Source organism: Thermothelomyces heterothallicus (assembly GCF_042370625.1).
Source record: "Thermothelomyces heterothallicus CBS 202.75 unplaced genomic scaffold P884_scaffold_17, whole genome shotgun sequence".
In the NCBI taxonomy this organism is placed as follows: domain Eukaryota; kingdom Fungi; phylum Ascomycota; class Sordariomycetes; order Sordariales; family Chaetomiaceae; genus Thermothelomyces; species Thermothelomyces heterothallicus.
In genome coordinates this window covers 260,884-280,188 of record NW_027192578.1, presented here as the reverse complement: position 1 = coordinate 280,188, position 19,305 = coordinate 260,884, and the positions used below count along the sequence as shown (strand labels likewise).

Here is a 19,305-nt window from a genome sequence, read left to right as displayed (position 1 = left end):
TCCTGCACAGCCCGGAAACCAAGCAAAAGTAATTCCGGGTTAGGGTTCAATGGGACGGCCTGGGGAAGGGTTGCTGTCTGGAACGCTTGCGTTCGCTACGCGCTGTCAATTGACAGTTGACAGTAATTAGCACGGCGACCGCCATGAAATGCTTTGTAGAGGGACCGATCCCGGAAAATAGTTGTGCGTTTTTGTGATCGGAAGGAGAACATGGAAAACTGCACACCCAACTCGTAATAAACTCGTCTCGCATCTCCTTCCATCAAAGGCAGCAGCAGCGCTCCTCACCTCGCCAAATACCCGCCAAGCAGTACCAGAAGCCCCAACGCGGCGCTGGCCTGACCTTCATTTGGCAATCCGATTTCAATCTCGCCACATCGTACTGCATCTCTCTGGCACTATAACTGAGGCATCGAAATGGCATTGACTACATCCATGACCCGCTCCCGACGAGCAGAGAGTGCCCATCTCTCGAACCCCAAGGTTGCCAATGCCCATCGCCTGCTCCCCAACGCGAAGGACCACTACCCACCCCGCCCGAAACGCCAGCCTGACCCTTCCGAACGCGACATTGACAACGTCGTCGCCAAGAAGGCCAGATTCACCACAGGAATCGCGGTCGAGATTCCGACACGGTCGTCGCTCCATGCCCGATTCGTGAGAGACACCGCCGACGCGAAACAGGCGGTGCTTGCGCCGCCGAAACCCGCGGTCGCGGCCCCTAAAGCCCCGACGACTCCTCGCGCCCCTCCCGCCAATGGCACCAGACCCGCCCCTGCCAAAACTCAGCAGCAGCAGCAGCAGCCGGCACCTCCAAAACACCGGGAGAAGGTTGCCAATGGGTTGAAGCACGAATTGAACAGGCTGCAGCCGAGTGCGGCCGACACCAAAGAGCAGGGCCGGAAACTTCGGTCGCAGGAGGCAACTCGCTTCAAGAGCGAGCTGTCGGCCTACTTCCCGGAGTACGACGAAGTCATTGGCAATGACCCGAAAGAGACGCGTGAGTTACATTCCTTCCTCCGACCAGTCACATGTCGATAACTGTGTTGTTCCATCTTGGAATCAATTGCTGACAGTTGCTCGCAAAACATACAAACAGACCTCCTCAACGTCGACACGCCCATCGTAATCGTTCCGGATCCATCACCACTTCACAACAACCGTAATAACAATAACAACAACAACCCCCTCCAACGAGCCCAGCAACACCCACCCCACCCCACCCCACCACCTCCTCCTCCCCACGAATACCCGATTCGCAGCTACGGTGACGCCCTCTACACCGACCTCTTTGACGCCCAACGAATTGACTTTAGCTTCCTGGACAAACCCCCACCCGCTGGCGGCGGTGACGATAACTATAATAACGATGGCAACGGCAATGCCCCCGAATCCGACCCCCTACCGGACACGCTCTACTCCCCGGCGCACAGGAAAGCCGAACGCCTGGAGCGCTCCATCCGCAACACGGAAAAGGGCCGCGCCCAGCACGAGAAGGACCAGATCATGCGCCTGCTGGACGGCCTGCAGGGCCACGACTGGCTGCGGGTGATGGGGGTCAACGGCATCACCGAGAGCAAGAAGCGGGCGTTCGAGCCCGCGCGGCAGCACTTCATCCGCGGGTGCGAGAGCATCCTGAGCAAGTTTCGGCGCTGGGCGAGGGAGGAGAAGAGGAGGCGGGCAGAGATGCTGGAGAGGAGGGCTGCGGCTCATGAGCATAAGGAGGGGTCCGCCAAGGACGCAGCGAGTGAAGGGGAATGGGAGGAGGCCGAGGGCCACGGTGAGGCCGAGGGGCATACAGGGAAGGGGGCGGCCAGGGGTGCGGGAGGCAACCAGGGCGAGGAGGAGGGCGATGATAGCGACGATGACGACGGAGGAGGGGGGAACGTCGTCGAGGGCGAGCCGCCTGGCGATGACGCGGATAGCGGTGACATTGACGCGTCGGTGGCAAGGCAGCTTCGCGAGGAGGCGCTCGCGGCGGCGGCCAAGAGGAGGAGGAGTAAGGCCGCTGCTGCCGGAACAAGGGCGCCCGCGGCGAGACGCGGGGCGGCTTCGACGGCGACAGCGACGGCTGCGCGTCGCAAGACCGCGGCGGCGGCGGCGGCATCCCGATCGAGGCCAGAGCCCCCGATCCAAGAACCGCCGAAACCCCTCACCTCGTTCTTTGCCAAGCGGTACCAGCGGGACGCAGCACTGAGCAAGAACCGCCGGAAAGGCCGGAAGGTGCTGGCGTGGGGCCAGCCCCTGCCGGAAATGCCCGAGGCCGAGTTCCAACTGCCGACCGAGCTGTGCGACGAAGAGACGTTGCGGGCGCACGCGCGGAAGAAGAGAAGGGATAAGAGGTTGAGGAAGTGAGAAAGAAGGAGCTTCCGCTGGTTGCCTTGGTAGTTGTATTATTGTCTGCTGGCTGCCCTCTGGGATGTCGCCGTAGCGTGTCTTTTTTTATATTATTTTTTTTATTATTGTTGAGGGATGAGGGATGCTCTCGCAAGGCGTTATGGGAGGCTCTTTCTAGGGGAACAAGAAGGAGAAACGGAATAGAAAACGGCGTTTTTAACTGCATCTCGCTCAACCACACTGCTGGGAGATGAGATGTTTGACTCGCTAAGTTTGCTATATTGGAAGCACGAGAATAAGATGTAGAGAGATGGCCGCCTACAACCTGCTCAGAAACAAAATCCTTGTTTGAAAAGGGAGGAGAGACAGCAGAACCGCGTAAGTCAGGAGCAATTTTCGTGCTTCTTCTGAATGGTAGTCGCTATACGTTGTCTGCGTACTACCATACGAGAGATTTCCAATAGAGACGAGGTCCCTCTCGACGTGCAGTGCACGTTTCCCAAGGCCAGCTCCTTCGAGTGCCATCGATGCCAGCACGGCAACCAGACCGGTTGTATTCCGCCGCCGACCGGGCCGCGAATGACGACGACGACGACAACAACAAAAACAACAACAACAGTAAAATTTTCCTTTTGTCACGTCGCTCCAGCCGCCGCATCGCAAAACTGGCAAATGATGTCGTAACCACCTTCGAAGCGGTCGAGAAGAATCATCGTGGTAACATAGGTTTGATCGACAATGGTGACAAGAAGGCGACTTCGGTTCATTCCCTATTCTGCCCCAATTGCTGGCAAAAATGACTTGCTTGCGATCCGTAATATATTTGTGATAATTAAGTGGACCACCGAGCCTAAAAGCGCGTTAGTATCGTGGCACGACATTTTCCTCAGGCAAACAAGCATCAAACCATGCTTTTACCAGTTCTTTCCTATTTGTACTTAGCCTAGCTTCCCGGCTGTTTCTTCTTAGTCCTTTTCTAATCACTAGACTTCCTCCTGTGTTTCTTTCCAGAGGTGATTTCATCTCTTGTCATAGAGATTATACCGCTAGAAGGAGCGCGCGTATATATAATTCGTTTATCGCCTCCCTATAATAAGGATGTCACCTAGCGCGGGCACTACCTACATCTACATGTTTCACGTCCTGCAACTTTCATCCGATCTGCTGTCCGATCATGCTGGAGTGCATTTTTGTGTTCATCACTGCGCGTCCTAATTACGACAGCCCAGCTTCTTAACTATAACTATCCTGTCTTTCCGAGTTATTGAGCAATTCCCCTCTCAACTTCCTCCCATCAGCACTCGAGCACTATCTCACACTCACCTCTGCTCTTTTTCTATCAACTTCTCTGCTTGTTCACTTAAACTCAAGGAAGCTATATAGCTCAGGCACATCCACACTTTCTACAATGAGCAACACGCAGTACGAAGCTGGAAAGGCCTCAAGCTCCGACCTGCCTAACCGAAGCCTGAAAGCTCAGTGCATCATCTGCTTTGAGGACTTCGAAGGCCGAGACGACGGGGCGCGAAGGGTCTGCCACAACAGCCACGCGTGGTGCCGCCGTTGCGTCGTCGCCTCCGTCGAGGCAGCGGCGCGGAATATCACCGACGCCTCCTGCATGCCGCCGCGCTGCTGTGGTGACATTCTCCTACCGACCGAAGAAGACGAGGCCGGCGCGGAGAAGCACCCCGTCCTGCGCCTGCTCGACCGGGACGCGCGCGCTGTCTAGGAGGCAGCCGTGCGCCGCGCCCGGGGCCTGAACGACGCGCGCGAGCTGATGGTGGACCGCACCGTCATCCGCATGGCGAAGCTCGCCAAGGGCGAGAATCTCTGCCAGTTCTGCCCGCGCTGCCGGCGGCTGATCATGGTATGTACCTCGCTTCGCCAGCATGGGTGGCCTTGCTCGCCAGATTGGCACGCCCGTGTTCCGGGAACAGAAGGGGCTGACAGTTGTCAACAGAGGAACGGGGGGTGCAATCACATACTGTGAGTCAAGCTCTTCGCTCTGGGGCCTGGCCGTCGTTTGTCTAACGTCATTCGCAGTTGTGTTTGCGGACATGACTTCTGCGTCATTTGTGCAGGCGACTGGGTCAAGCCTCCGGAAGACCCCGGCCTCCCCGCCGCGCCTCTCTGCCACCCGTTCTACGGGGCCGAAGACCAGCACGTCCTGCGGATTCCGCCCGAGATCGAGGCTCGCTTGGCAGAAGAAGAGAACAAGCCGGCTACGGTGGTAGAGAGCACCCCCCCCCTTTTCCTTGCCCGCTGGTAGAACGAGGGATGAGCTGACGTATATGCTACTTCAAACAGTACGCCGACGAGAATGCCACGGGCGTCCTGTGCCACCACAGCGCCGACCTCCTCTATACCTTGAGACTGCGTCGTGAGCTTGACGACGAGGAGCGGAGCAGAGCCAGGTGCGATGTTTGCGGCAGGACCTTTCGGGCTTTCCTGTTGCAGTGCGTCGGATGCAGAACATTGTTGTGTCTGGGCTGCCGCGATCTCCTGTGGGCTGAGCGGTCCGAGAACAGGTCCGAGTCCTCTTCTCTTGCAGGTGGGTGCGCGGATAGAACTGACGATCTTCGTATCTCTGCTACGTAGTTGGCGATGGATCTTGAGGAAGAAGGACGGAGGCGTCCAGAGCTAACCTGCAGGAAGATGTGGGTGGCTGCAAGCTCGGTAGGGCTGGAGCCCTGGTGGGCCTAGTCCACCACACCCCCCTACAGACAGCCACATCTCTGCCTGATCCTTCTACCCAAAGCAGTAGTCTAGATACAAATTGAGGTGGTTGTCCATCAGTTCCATCTGCCCACTACGGTTTAAACCGCCTAGGGGACGCGTCTTTCTGTTATCCCTAGTAACCGTAAGAAGTAGGCATGTTTCTCTCTTTCTAGTAGCTTAGTTAGCCTATCTATAGCTATCTTAGTGCTAGCTATATACTTTAGTATAAAATAGCCTTCCTTATACCTCTTAATGATCTACTTATACCGAATATCAATGGCCTATATACGTCTAGTATTTAACGGGTTTATTATATTAGTATACGCGTTTTTGCTATTAGTAAAGACAATTGGCGTAGTTAGCTATAGATAGCTATATTCCTATAGGATTTGGCTAACCTATTACAATGAATATATAGTCGGAGTAAGGTTAATAAACTCTGCTTCGGTAGTACTAAGTATAACGAATATCTGCTTCTTCGTTTTCTATAGTACTGGTCCACTAGCTAGAAAGATAACGTAGGCACCTATAGAATATCGGCATAGGGGGTTGTCTACCTAGGAGGCGTCTATAAAGGTAGTTAGTTTTAAGTCATTAATCTTTATATTACTACTAAGTTTAATGCTATAGGAACAGGTGCTAGCCAAGTAGCGATATAGATATTAAAGAGCGTCTAGATACTCCTATGATAGGCCGCTATTAGCTTCGTAGAGACGGGAGATAGTATATATAATGTCGATCCGGGTATTATAGGCTAGCTAGTTTAGTTAGCCAGTCTGGGTGGAATACTAATCCTTCTTGTCTTCTAGTTTGCTCTAGATATGTGGTAGTTCGAACTTCGAACGCTAGGGAGTCTTAGCTAGATTAATACCCTCTATTCTATATTTACGTAGCAAAGTGGTAATATATGTCTCCTATAATAGGAAGATCTTCCTATTTACCCTATCCTATAAGATATCTAGTCCTAGGAATCGTTTAACTTCGCCAAGCTCCTTGAGATCGTATCTGTCCTTTAGATAGTCACGAATTCCATTGACGGTAGAGCTATCTTTTGCGGTAATAAGAAGGTTATTAACGTATAGGATAAGTAGTATACCTATATCTTTATAGCGAAAGAGATAGAGGTTAGAAGGGATTGATTTAAATCTAAGTTCTTCAAGTATTGGTTTGATTGCTAGGAACTAGTATAATAAACTTTGATATAGTCTATAGAGTGCCTTCTTTAGCCTATAGACTTTACCAGATAGCTTATCTAATCTAGGGGGTAGTTCGACGTAGTATTCTACCCTATCTGGAATTAGTACGTTAAGGAATATAGTTTTGAAGTTAAATTATAAGTACTCTAGATCTTTAACTATAACAATAGTAAAGAAGATCTTGACTATTACACTATTAACGACTATAGCGTATACGTCTTAAGATTTCTAGGATCCTTTGTCAAAGTTACTATAGACGACCTATCTAGCCTAGGTAGTCTTCTAGCTAGTAGATAGATTAGTCTTTTCGTCGTATACCTACTTACTAGGTAAGATGTATATACTAGGGCGTTTATTAACAAGTTCGTAGACTTCCTTCTCCTAAAGACTCTAGTCCTGTTTAATTATTACTAGGAGCTACTAATCTTCGAAGTTAGCTTTATGTCTAGCTTCGTGATAGTTCTTCGGAACTAATGGATTCTAGCTAACGGATATATCGTATTTAACGCTAATAGGGGTAGCCGTAAAGACGACGGATTTGGCTAGCCTCTAGTTATCCAAGTAGTAGGTAAGGAACTAACTAGGAAGCTTCCCCTTATTTAGTTTTACGTAGAAGCCGGACTAGGATATATCCCTAAAACGGGATGTCTATTATCTCTATAGCCTCCCCCCCCCTATTGCTTCTTATATCTATAGGGAGTAGGTAGTATATGGTGCTAGCGGGTGGTCACGTGGTATAGGGGCTTCTTCTTGTTAGATTTCCTAGATATCCTTGTCTACGAAAGAGACGAATTTATCCTAGCCTTTAGTCGTTGGTGTAGGAGATAGAATTAATTAGGGTATCGGCATTTCTAGCTGATTTACTAGTTAAACTAGTGTTTCTAGCTACTTCTATATTATAAGATCTTATTAGATAGATAGGGGTGTCTCTACCCTATAGTTTGTATTTGATATACTAGTTAGTCCTAAGGAAGATTAGGATATTGGTTTTGAGTTAGTAGTTACTAGCGAACTTAGCTAAGTTTAAAGATCTTTTGGTAGCCGGAAGGCAACTATATAGTAGAGTTCCAGGGAGCTTTCGTCTTCTTCGACGGTAATGTCTATAAATACTACCTTATACTTAGGAGGATCAATATCCTTATCCTTATAGTAGTCGTCTCCCTCATTAAACTTAATAGCGCTAACCCTAACGATAGCTCTAGTCTGTAGGTTCCAAACCTAGTAGATCTTACCGTAGATATCTATATATCTAATGAGTCTCCCCTTTTCTACTCGTAGACCGAACTTATTAGCCTTGTCACGTTTGTCTAGTTTGATATAGTAATACATATAGCAGAAGTAGGTATATAGATATTAGATATATGGCTTATAAGCCTCTTCTAGTATATTAAGTATAGTTATAAATAGCTTATAGGGACTCTTGTTACTTAGGTTAGCCCTGGTTAGAAGAAGATTGGCGATAATGACTATAGTGTTAATGATAAACGGCTAAAGGAATTCCGGGATTTGGTAAGCGATCATTATAGTTCTAGCCTTCTAGATGATATCTATAGCTACGCGTTTAGCTTTGCCATTTTGCTAGGGACTCGAAGGAGTAGTCTTTAAGATAATAATACCTTTGGCGTCTATAAATACGGCTAGTTTACTATTACGGAAGTCCTTACCAGATTGGCCAAATTCCGTACCGCTATCGAGTCTAAGTATCTAGATATATCTACCTGTTTGGTTATACATCTAGACGATCTAGTCCTTTAGTCTGTTAAATATATCTAACTTAGTATAGCCAAACTTGACCTAGTAATAGTTTGACTAGACATTAATGATATAAAGGCTATACTTATAATCTAGGTAGCTAGGAGTCTTATAGGTAACGATATCTATATAGACGAAGTAAAGTAGTCTTATTACCTAGGTTAGGGTACGTTTACCTAGTTTATCTATTGCCTTCCTTATAATATAGGGTTTATAGAAGGTATTAGCGTCCTTATCGGTTAGATCGATACTAGCGTCCTTATAGGTAGCTTTAATAGTAGCCTTGCCTATATACATTAGGCGGCGATATATAATATAGTAGTTAATAGAAGCAAAGATAGCTCTAGCTAGGGTAGGTGCCTTAGTAATAGTAGTAGCTAGTATAGTTAGTTTAATATTATAGACGACGAAGATATCGCTAAGTCGTTTAAGTTTAATGATAACCTAGCTAGATTTACCTATATATAGGGTATAATCTACCTAGTTCTAGAAGATATTATTATTAATCAGTTTCCTAGCACTGATCAAATTGACTAGGGATATAAGATTATAGAGTACCTCTCGGATTTCAACTATAGCTATTATACCGTTCTAAAGAGCTATCTAGTAGGTAACAATACCTATCTCCTTAGCTTTGGTGACATCGCTAGATAAGGAGAGATATACCCTTAGTTTAGATAGATAGTAGAGTTTAATAAACCACTTGATATCATTAAAGACTATATTAGCTATAGCCAAGTCGTAATAGATAATATCTCTAACTACATTAACCGCTTACTACCAGATTCTAGAAGTTAATAGGAAAGACGATACCATCGGTTATAGTAATAAAGATAGTCAAACAGACGTAAAGTTAATAGAGTAGAAGATATTATATATAGTAGATATTACTAGATTTATAACCCCTAAATTTAAGTATAGTACTACTATAGATAACGGTATATTCTTCTTAGCTAGGTAGTAAGCTTTCTTTAGCTAGGTATCTAGTGCCTTCTCTAGGTTATAACCCTAATAGACATTCTTAGGATTATAATATAAGCTATACTTATAGTACTTAACTTCATTATAGAAACGTTTATCGTAATCCTAATACTTGATCTTAGGGTAGGATAACTTCTTCTTATTAGATAGTAAGGTAGAGTAATCATCTGTCTACTTGCCATTATTATTATTAGCGCTAGTAATATTAATATTAATTAGGTTCCTCCTTATATCCTAGTTAATATAGGTCTTGGTTATATCCCTAATAAGGTCCTCCTAAGTAAGGGATTTATCTTCTATCTTTTAGATATTTTATTAAAATAGATTAGGATAGATCTCCTTAATAGATATCAGGACGTAATAGATTTCTACCACTAGTAAGAAGATAATGCCTATATTATATAGTTACTAATAGATAATATATAGCTAATCAATATACTAATCTATAATATCGAATTTAGATAGACTAATCCCTATATACTCCTTGACTAATATCTAGGTTATATAGATAATACCGTATTAGAGTGCCTAGAAGACCTTTAGGTATATAATACAGAGATTAACGACTTCTAGATTCTAGCTAATATATATTATATACGACTAAATATCTAACTTCCTCAAGGATATAGTAGTAAGTCAGAAGATATCCGATCGGTCTGCCTTCTATATACTATAGGTAATAATATCATCCTTGTCTAGCTTAGGGACATCGGTTTCGAGATAATAGAAGAGGTTATATGGCGCTAGCGATGACTATAGTTAGCCGTCCTATATTTCTAAATCATCCTCGCTATTAAGGGTAGGAAGGGGTACAAAGGACCTCTTTTCCGGAAGGACAGGAGTGCCGTTATTATTAGAAATGGTTTATAGGTATTTTATAAGGATCATATCTCGCTCTCTCTAATGGCGGTCGGCTACTTCCCATAGGGTAACCATCCGTTATAGGAGGTCTTAGGTTTAGGTATTATTTCTTCTAAGTTGTTCCTCCTCTTATATATCTTGTTACCAGAGCATCTTTACCTTATCGTCTTCTTCTTTGTCCCTAAAGACGGGGTTATCAAATGGAACTAACGATATATAATAGTTATTATATAGGTGGTTATTAGAGAATCTTTCCCTTAGAGTCTCGCTGCCTTGCCTGTTTCTCCTAGACAGTAGATACCATTCACCCTCAGGTAGTAGGCCTATTTGTATAAGGAAACGTCTTTAAGGGCTTATAGGTCTTACGCTTAATAACTTCCGCAGGTTGGAGTGTTAGAATTGCTAAATCTTGATAGATTCTTAACTCGGTTGTCGCTCTTATAGGTAGAAATGACCAGGACCTTCAGAATCTGGCTGCCGAAGGCCGAAGTCTGTAGGTTTGAGCAATTAGCAGAGGTTCTGAAGAAGGAGAGTAATCTGCGAAGAAATGAGCAGCGGAAGGAAGCTTGATTTGTGGATGAATTTGCTGATAGGTTTGCTGGTTCTGTTGCCGTAATTCTGGCTGGCGATTGAACTGCTTTGGTTTTAGGTTTTGGTGGTTAGGTTAGAGGTAGCTATAGCCCAATGGATTCGAATGACTATAGGAGCCTCCAGAGCCGAATGGTTATTATTGTTAGGGTAGCTACAGTTGAAAAGAAGAAGCCAACTGCAGGAGCCTCCAGTAGAGGGCTCATAACCTCTTGCAGGTGGGTGCGCGGATAGAACTGACGATCTTCGTATCTCTGCTACGTAGTTGGCGATGGATCTTGAGGAAGAAGGACGGAGGCGTCCAGAGCCAACCTGCAGGAAGATGTGGGTGGCTGCAAGCTCGGTAGGGCTGGAGCCCTGGTGGGCCCAGTCCACCACATCTTCAGATCCCGTCAAACTCGAAGAGAACTAATCAACACGGCCTCGGAAGAAACTGGTCGTCCGTGGCGGATTCGGGCAGAAGTATTCAAAAATTCTGGGGCCAATTGGCCCAAGCTGCGCTCCCATGTAATTTCGTCGACGCCTTGGCGAGGACAAAAGCTTGTCCTTAATCCAAGGGATAGATTCGTATATACGGAATGTATTATATACTTGTACGTTAGAGCCACCTCCGTACGCTTTTGGTTGAATATTTCACCTTGACGTAAAATGTCAAATGGGGTCCCGCAGCGCTTGTCCTTGTAAGGTCCCCGAACGACGGAGGAGTTCCTAGAGGACGGTCGCCTTAATATTAGTACGGTACCAAGCAATTCACGATCATTGGTGATAAGTCTCGGCGCCATGCCGAGGTGCCACCAAAATTCAGAATGACCAAGATCAAACAGATCTTTGGGGAAGTGGGGTCCAGCCCGGCCGCAAAACGCTGGCCCCACTCATAGCTCCCCTGTCGTGTTACGCCGGCTAAACTTCGGCTGCGACTGCCAAAGCACGGTCATTCACTCTGGTCATCATCGTCGCCTCGTCCTCGAGTTTGATCGCGTCTTGCGACGGTCGGGGGCATTACGAACCGTGCTTCTACGCCCTCTCTCCTATCTGCTCGTTCGCTGACTTACTTTTTCAATCTCTCAACCGGCTGTTTTCCCCTCAGAGCTCGAGAAGTTTTCGCTCCAGACCATTCTTAGCTGAGTGAGGGCGGCAGCGACAACCAGCGCGTGACTCCAGACTCCTGCCCGTTGCTGTACAACACATGCACCTGCACATCTGGTTGCCTTCCATGTGCCTGTTCTTTTGAGGCGTATCGCTCGGAACCTGTCCATTATTTTCCAGTTCTTTTTTTGTTCGCCGTTTTTTTCCTATCTACTCGCCACCGAACAAGTCTCACCCGCAGAGTAGAGGTGTCTCTTCCTGCTGCCGAACCCGAAACCAGACCCGAGCGAGTCCGAACTCTTCCTGCATCTGCAGCGCTGCGCAAGACGCGATCTACCTTGTTTGCCATGATCGAGTAAACCGCGCCAACCACTTGAGCCTCGAAGGGCCGGTCCGTCGACCGATTTTCCTCCTCCCCCACCGCACAAACTGTCGTTTCCACGCCTGCCGATTTCGCCCCAGCTTCTTCGACGCGACATCACATTTGCAGGATGCCGGCTGCGCAGGAAAACGACAACTCAGGCGAGCCCGGCGTCGCACCCGAACTGCCCGCCGGAGCCGAGCCCTTTGTCATTCTCAAGCAGGATGTCGAACTCGAGGTTCACTTCCGTGAGAAAAGCATCAGCGGCGTGTCGACCATCCATCTCTTTACCATAAATCCGGATCTCGACGAGATATGGCTCGACGCGCGGCAGTGCGAGATCGACGTTAAGAACGTTACCGTGGATGGATTCAAGACAACTGCGTCCTTCTCAGACCCCTACGATCTGGCCCGAACGCCTCGAGCATGGCAGCTTGGCGCAACACAACATCACATCGTGAAACGGCGAATGGCACCGCTCAGGCCGGCGCGGCGGCCCGAGGTCCCCAACAAAGACCGAGAGACACTCCCCTGCTGCGTCCCAGCCGACCGCTCCCTAAGGGTGTCCCTGCGGCCTGACGGCATGTTCAAAGACGAGCCTCGGAAGACCCTCAAAATTAAGACTTTGAAAGCTGCCAAAGATGCGCCGCTCGACAGGCCCGACCCGAACGACGAAAAGAATGGGATTAAGGTGTCCATTCCTTTCCGCTCCAAAAATATTCGCGACGGCCTACACTTCGTTGGCGTGGACGAGGGTGACCTGAGGTACCCTCATGTGTATACCCGTCATTCCTTGGAGCTGGGGACGGCGTCTTGCATCTTCCCCTGCGTCGACGATCCGGGCTCGAGACATCCATGGAAGATCTCGATCAAGTGTCCCAGGACCCTGGGAGACGTATTCGAGCAGCCCTTGACTACACAGCAATCGAACACTCAGAGTCCAGATGCTGTACGGAAGAGAAAACTCGGAGAGGCTCATCCTACGTTCTCGACTTCCCCGCCGCTGGCGGAGGAGGACAAACTCATGGAGATGACCGTTGTCTGCTCCGGCAATCTCGCCGGGGAGCAGATCGACCCCGAGGATGACAAGAAGAAGATCATGACGTTCGAATCGCAGCTGTCAGCAGCGCAGCACATCGCGTTTGCCATCGGGCCGTTTGAGCATATCCAACTGTGGTCCGAGTTTCGGACAGAGGAAGCAGACGAGAAGCTCGGCGCCAACGCCGCCAAGATTCACGCCTACTGTCTCCCAAACCGGGCACACGACGTGCGCCACACCTGCGGTCCGATCGTGGCCGCGGCGGATTTCTTCGCCCCGGAATTCGGCCGCTATCCCTTTGAGAGTTACAAGGTCTGCTTCGTCGACGACATGGTATCCGACACCGTGGCGGCGACGTCCATGTCTCTGTGCAGTAATCGGCTGCTCTATCCGGAGGTTATCATCGACCCGGAGATTGAGGTCACGCGGAAGCTGGTGCACGCCCTGGCGAGTCAGTACTTTGGCGTCCACGTCGTCCCGAACCAGAGGTCGGACAGCTGGCTCATTGTTGGCATCCAGTGGTTCATGACGGACCTGTTCATGAGGAGCATCTGCGGTAACAACTGGTACCGATTTCACCTCAAGACCTTGTCAGACAAGCTGGTCGAGACCGATGTCCATCGGCCATCCCTCCATGACCTTGGCGAGTACCTGCACATCGGCGACTTCGAGCTGGAGTTCATGTCGCTCAAGGCGCCCCTCGTCCTCTTCATCCTCGACCAGCGCATGTCCAAAATCCCCGGGTCGATGGGGATCGTCCGCGTCATCTCGCAGATCGTTTCCAACGCGAACATCAATGCCACCATCACCAGCACCTCGCTCGCCGACGCGGATTTCCGGCGAGCGTGCGAGAAGAAGAGCCAATACCGACCCGACGAGCTGTGGCAGCAGTGGGTCCACGGCGCCGGCTGCCCCAAGCTCCTCATCAAGCAGCGCTTCAACAAGAAGAACCTCAATGTCGACATCTCCATCGCGCAAACGCAGAGCAAGGACAACGGGCCGAAGGCTATCACCAAGGACGAGTTCTTGAAAGAACTGCTGGAAGAGGTGTACGAGGTGTGGGCTGGTCCGGTTCCCAAGCTCTTCACCGGTCCGTTCACCGTCCGAATCCATGAGGCCGACGGCACACCCTATGAGCACTACCTCGCCATCACGGACAAGGACAAGGTGGCGACCACGCTTCAGATCGCCTACAATACGAAGTACAAGCGAATGAAGCGGACCAAGAAAGCCACGGCCGCCGCCGCCGCCGCCAACAGCGCTGGCGACAAACATGATATCCAAGAAGACGACATCGTCTACTTCAACATGCTGGGCGACGTGCTCATGAGTCCACGAGACATCGAGAACTGGGGTCTCCAGGACTGGTCCGAAAGCGTACAGGCCGCGATGGACCAGGAATCTTATGAGTGGATCCGGCTCGATTGCAACTTCGAGTGGCTGTGTGAGATGATCACGGACATGCCCGGCTATATGTACCTGGCCCAACTGCAACAGGATCGGGACGTGGTTGCGCACCAAGACGCCATGCTCTTCTTCAAGCGCGGCAAACGACATGGCGTGGCCTCGAGTATCGAGACGCGAACGGTCATGGATCGTCGCTACTACCACGGCATCCGAACCATGGCCATTGACGATCTTCCGAAGCAGGCCGACCCGGAGATCAACTACATCGGGACCGCCCAGTTGATTTTGCTGTACCGGCATTTCTTCTGCCATCGGATCGTCGGCAAGAACGGTAGTGTGACCTTCCCTCCAGCGCCCAACGACTTTTACGACAAAGCCCAGTACGCGGTCCAATGCGCGCTCCCCGCCGCCATTGCACGGACCAGAGAGAATGGCCGCTGCTCCCGTCGGGCGCGGGAGTTCCTCCTCGACTTGCTCCTGTTCAACGATAACTCGGACAATGAATACTCGGACCAGTTCTACATCGCAAAGCTTCTCGAAGCTCTCACGACCTCTATAATTCCCGACAAGTGGGAGAGCGAGAGGGACCTCTATTCCAGCCTCAGGACGGACGACGATGACGACCTGGAGTTCAAGACGTTCATCGAGAAGGCCATTGAGGAGATTGAAAAGTACCGCCGCATGGACGAGTGGACGTCAACCTACCACAACATTTGGACGAGGACGGCGTTGCACTGCAAGATGCGCCTGATGAAGGCCAACGTCATTCGTACGGAGCCGCTCGAGTTCGTCAGGTACCTGCAGGACGAAAATCTCGATCTCATCAGGATCGAGGCATTCGACTGCCTCGTCGAGCTTGGTCTACTCGCCAAGGTACCGATCATGAAGCTCCTTCTCGCCAGCGTGAGCACCGACCCGTCGCCCTTTGTCCGCGATCGTCTCTTCAAGATCTTTTGCAAAGGCATGGCGGCCGTTGCCCTCGGTGAGAGCAAGGCCGCCCAGGCAGAGCCAGAAGCTCCCCTTGACGACATCGGCTTGGTCGTCGAGCAGGGTGAGGCCGAGATCCAACAGCGACAGCTTGCCGCTACCCGAAACCAGAGCATCCACGCTGCACTCGGGGCGCTGAAGGAGGAGTTGAAGGGCAATACCGAGCTGCAGACTTCCATGTGGCGGGCCGTCGAGTCGCCTTCGATCAGCGTCAAGGAGAAGTTCCAGCTCTTGGCGATCTGCTCGGCCATGTTCGAGGCCGAAGACTCACTGCTGACGACCTTCAACTACCCTAGGGTCTGGAGGTGTACGAGGGAACCTGCCGTTGAAGAGCCGTTTTCGACGCAGAAGCCCAGGAAGAGGTGTATTGTCCGGTTCACAACGCACTACCGGACGAAACCGCGGCACAAGCTTCTGATGGACTCGGCGCCGCCACCAGCTTGGGAAGCCAGCGCTCCGGCGGACAAGGCTACGGAGCCCTCCGCTCCCACGTTCACTACCGTGCCTTCTACTACACCTGCCTCTACGGCCCCGAAGAAGATCAGGCTGAGTGCCAACCGATCCTTCACGGGCTCCACACACCACGGCCCGTCCACGCCAGCTCCTCAGATTCGGAAGGACTCCATCCCGGTCACAGAGCCTCGGCCGGCGGTGCCGGCAAAAACGGACTTGCCTTCGTCGGACTCCATTTCAGTCCAACCTCTCCACCGACTGCCTACGTCTTTGGCGGGACCGGCCGCATCGTCTCCGGTGATGTCCAGTCAACAGCTGAACGGCACGGCCAGGCCGGCTGAGAAGCGTCCTAAGCCGCCCAAAAAGCGGAAGAGCGACGACGGCGACGGCATCGATCGTCCGAAGAAGGTGGCAAGAGGGGATATTGGCGCCAATGGTCAACCAAGGAAAATCGTCAAGATCCCGTTCTCTGCATGGGATAGATTGCCGAGCCACATCAGGGACAGGATTCGCGCCGAGAAGGCTGCTCCACCGGCCTCGTCGACCATCCGCGTGACCCCTGCGCAAACGAAGCGAACTGCTTTGCCCTGTCATCCCGTCCAGTATGCGGACACGCCGACCCGTCCGGCTGTCCCTGCGGCCGACGCGCAGGCGCCAGCGCCCAATGGGGGCCAGTCAATTATCAAGCAGCGCAAGGCGCTGCCGTCGTCCCCGCGTCCGCAACTCGCGCGGCCGCCAAGCACGCCAACGGTCGAGACGGGCGAACCCAAGAAGAAGATCATCAAGCTCAAATTCAAACCTGCGTCTCATGGGGCGTCTCATGGGGCTTCTCAGGTGCCTCCTCAGACATCACCGCCTCAGACACCTCGATAGGGTCGCTGTGCGCGAGTTGCCGGAAGTTAGAACAGAACAGAATTGAAGGAAACGGACAAACAAAGGCACCGGGAGTCCTGTTTCCGCCAGGCCATTCACTTTCCATCTCAGCAAGGCGTTTAGGTTCGCCCACTTTTTTTTTGAAGGTTTGGGGCACGCGGCTGTCATTGGGACAACACGGCGGTATGGTATGTACGGTAATGAAAAGCGTGTAGCTCTGGGCATTCTGGGCATCGGATTTGTCGTAATTACTGGGATGGCACGCCAGAGGGGGCGACCGGAGGGTTGGTATCGGGCCACTATGGTGTTTTTTTTTTGCCTATGGTTCGGACGGGGTGATGAGGATCAGACCTAGACACTGAACCCAAAGTACCATGTAATATGGGAGCTGTCTGAGTGGGTGGACGTCCTGGGTTTGATGGCAGGGGGAGGAGGGGCCGCAGCTGGTGTTGTGGCCCTTTAGAGTGGATCGTGACTGGCGCGAAGGTTGAAACAGCGAAGCTGCATCCGTCTGCTTGCTCGCTTGGTGCTTTGCTTGCTGGCTGGTGCGGAAACAGTATTTAGATGCGTTCCAAAATTGGCAGTGGCATGATACCCCTGTGTTGTCGTTCGTTTTCTATGGGTGCGCTCCGCGATATCTGAAACACTTGATTGAACGGGGCGGGTGTTGAGGACACTCTCACTTTGGATCATTTGATGAATCCCTTGCAAGGTCAACTCCAGATGGCGCACCCAGAAGCAGCCTTGATATCTCTCTGATCATGCGCACTGACGACCATGCCAATGCCGAATTAACCCAAGTCTAGATTTCGTGCGTAGTCTGCAGTCTGTTTTAGACACTGGGAAGCCAGATCGCCTGCTGTGTATTATGCAAAGCACCCTGAACGGTCCTCAGAAGTAGGACGATGCTCCAAACATTCCCTCCCTCCCCCCCCTTCTCCCAAAACTTCTCTTCCGACTTCGTGAAGAAAAGACGTAGCTTACGATAGGATACCATAGTCTCAAGAACGTATCTATCCTCCCCCATCATCCCATCATTGATGACCTAGGATCAGGTGGTTGGGAACTCGACAACTCGCCAACCAGCCCTAACCAATACAAACGGGGAAAGACTAAATGAAAGTGAAAAGAAATAGAAAGGAAAAAAAAAAAAAAAGAGGCACAGAAAAAATCACACCTGATGCGACCGCCCCCGCCGGGGCGCCGCCACCCCGATCCGCTCGTCTCGGCTCCGCTGCACCCTCGCCTCGGGTGTCACTGCCGCCGCGGTTCTCCGCGCGCCGCCGGCCCCGGAGACGGAGCGGGTCGTCGTGGGCGCGGACGACGCGGAAGAAGAGGACGCGGAGGCGGTAGCGGTGGCGGTAGCGGTGGTGGTGGTGGTCGTCGTCGTAGCGGCGGGGTCGTCTGCTGGAGCAGCATGGTTGCGGTACCGGGTCTCGCGCGTCGTTGGTTCGCCTGCTGGTCCGCGGGCGCGGGTGGTAGTGGTGGTGGTGGAGGACGCGACCGCACGGTCGGGAGCGGGAGCGGGAGCGGGAGCGCGCGCGGGAGGGGGCGAGGACGTCGATGCTCGCCCGGCTGCGCGGGTGCGCGTGCGCGTCTCCCGGACCGGCGGCGGTGCCGGCACATCGGCCGGGGCGTGACCACCGCCGCCGCCGCCGCCGCCGCCCCGGCGTGTCTCGCGCGCTGGAGGAGTCGCTGCTGCTGCTTCGGCGGTACGTTCTCGGACTGTCCGGCGCGGTTGGTGGATGGGTGGGGGGTTGCCGCCGCCGCTGCTGCTGCGGCGGTGGCGGCGCCGCGTGTCGCGGTCGCGGTCGCGCGGGTTGGGGGGCGTTTCTGTCGCCGCCGCCGCCGCGGTCGACGGCGGCTGTGAGCCGGGGAGCGGGGCGTTGTCGCCGTCGCCATCGTCGTCATTGTCATGCGTGAGACGCCCTAGATTGCGCAGCCGGTAGTGTGGGTGAGATGGGTGGCCGCCGACGGCTCCGTCGCTGTCGTCCTCCATCCCCATCTCCACCTCCACCTCCTGCCCTCCGCCCTCGTCCACCACCTCCTCCTCGTCCACTCCACCTTCCCCTTCCCCTTCCTCTTTCTCCTCTTCCACCTCCTCCTCGTCATCGTCGGCACGAGCGCGTGCCTGCTGCAGGGCCTGCTCACGGGCGAGGCTGACCCTGGCGGCCTGGGACTGGGCCCTCGCGTAGTACGACGTCTCTACCTCGGAGTTGTCGCTCTCCTCCTCCCCGTCGTCGCTGAACTGGTGCTCCGCCGGGCTGCTGAGCACCCTCGTCCCGTGGAAGTCGATGCCGCCGGCGCCGTTGCCGTGGTACCTGCTTGATGAAGAAGGCCCGGCAGTCGCGGGTGTTGCGGTGGCGAGGGCGGCCCTGCGGAGGGCGGTCGAAGTCGAAGACGCGCCATGGCGAGCGCGGGCGTGGGCCTCGGCAGCTCGTTGGCGAGCCTCGAGTTCGGCTGCGCGAATACGCTCGGCCGCACGATCTTCGTAGTCGGCAATGTCCTCAGGAGTGAGGGTGAGGACAGTTGCAGGACGGCGAAGCATGGCGATGTGATGAACAAAATTGAGGTGTATTGGCGATGTTTGCTGAAATAAAAGGCCTTTTTATGTTTTATTTTTATCCTATTTTTTTTCTTTTTCCTTTTTTTGATAGGCGTGTCAA

At 52.0% G+C, this 19,305-nt stretch overlaps 4 protein-coding genes across 4 annotated transcripts; 3 read left to right on the top strand and 1 right to left on the bottom strand.

Moving 5' to 3' along the window:
• The first annotated feature begins 184 nt into the window (after positions 1-184).
• P884DRAFT_246276 (something about silencing, SAS, complex subunit 4-domain-containing protein) lies at positions 185-2,654 on the top strand. Its single transcript, XM_069440458.1, has 2 exons — positions 185-1,000; positions 1,100-2,654. The coding sequence occupies exons 1-2, from the start codon at positions 418-420 to the stop codon at positions 2,353-2,355; spliced, it is 1,839 nt and encodes a 612-aa protein (XP_069296130.1). The 5' UTR covers positions 185-417; the 3' UTR covers positions 2,356-2,654.
• Positions 2,655-3,466: 812 nt separating this feature from the next.
• On the top strand, positions 3,467-4,935 carry P884DRAFT_246273 (uncharacterized protein; the record flags this gene model as incomplete). The annotated part of the gene is made up of 5 exons (XM_069440457.1): positions 3,467-4,027; positions 4,067-4,204; positions 4,298-4,323; positions 4,381-4,567; positions 4,645-4,935. The coding sequence occupies exons 1-5, from the start codon at positions 3,746-3,748 to the stop codon at positions 4,933-4,935; spliced, it is 924 nt and encodes a 307-aa protein (XP_069296129.1). The 5' UTR covers positions 3,467-3,745.
• Positions 4,936-12,010: 7,075 nt separating this feature from the next.
• P884DRAFT_278769 (uncharacterized protein) lies at positions 12,011-16,639 on the top strand (the record flags this gene model as incomplete). The annotated part of the gene is made up of 3 exons (XM_069443226.1): positions 12,011-15,199; positions 15,275-16,032; positions 16,099-16,639. 3 exons carry the CDS (start codon positions 12,011-12,013, stop codon positions 16,637-16,639), a joined length of 4,488 nt encoding a protein of 1,495 aa, XP_069296128.1.
• Positions 16,640-17,751: 1,112 nt separating this feature from the next.
• Positions 17,752-19,187, bottom strand: P884DRAFT_278768 (uncharacterized protein; the record flags this gene model as incomplete). The annotated part of the gene is made up of 2 exons (XM_069443225.1): positions 17,752-18,214; positions 18,499-19,187. The coding sequence occupies 2 exons, from the start codon at positions 19,185-19,187 to the stop codon at positions 17,752-17,754; spliced, it is 1,152 nt and encodes a 383-aa protein (XP_069296127.1).
• Between the last annotated feature and the right edge of the window lie 118 nt (positions 19,188-19,305).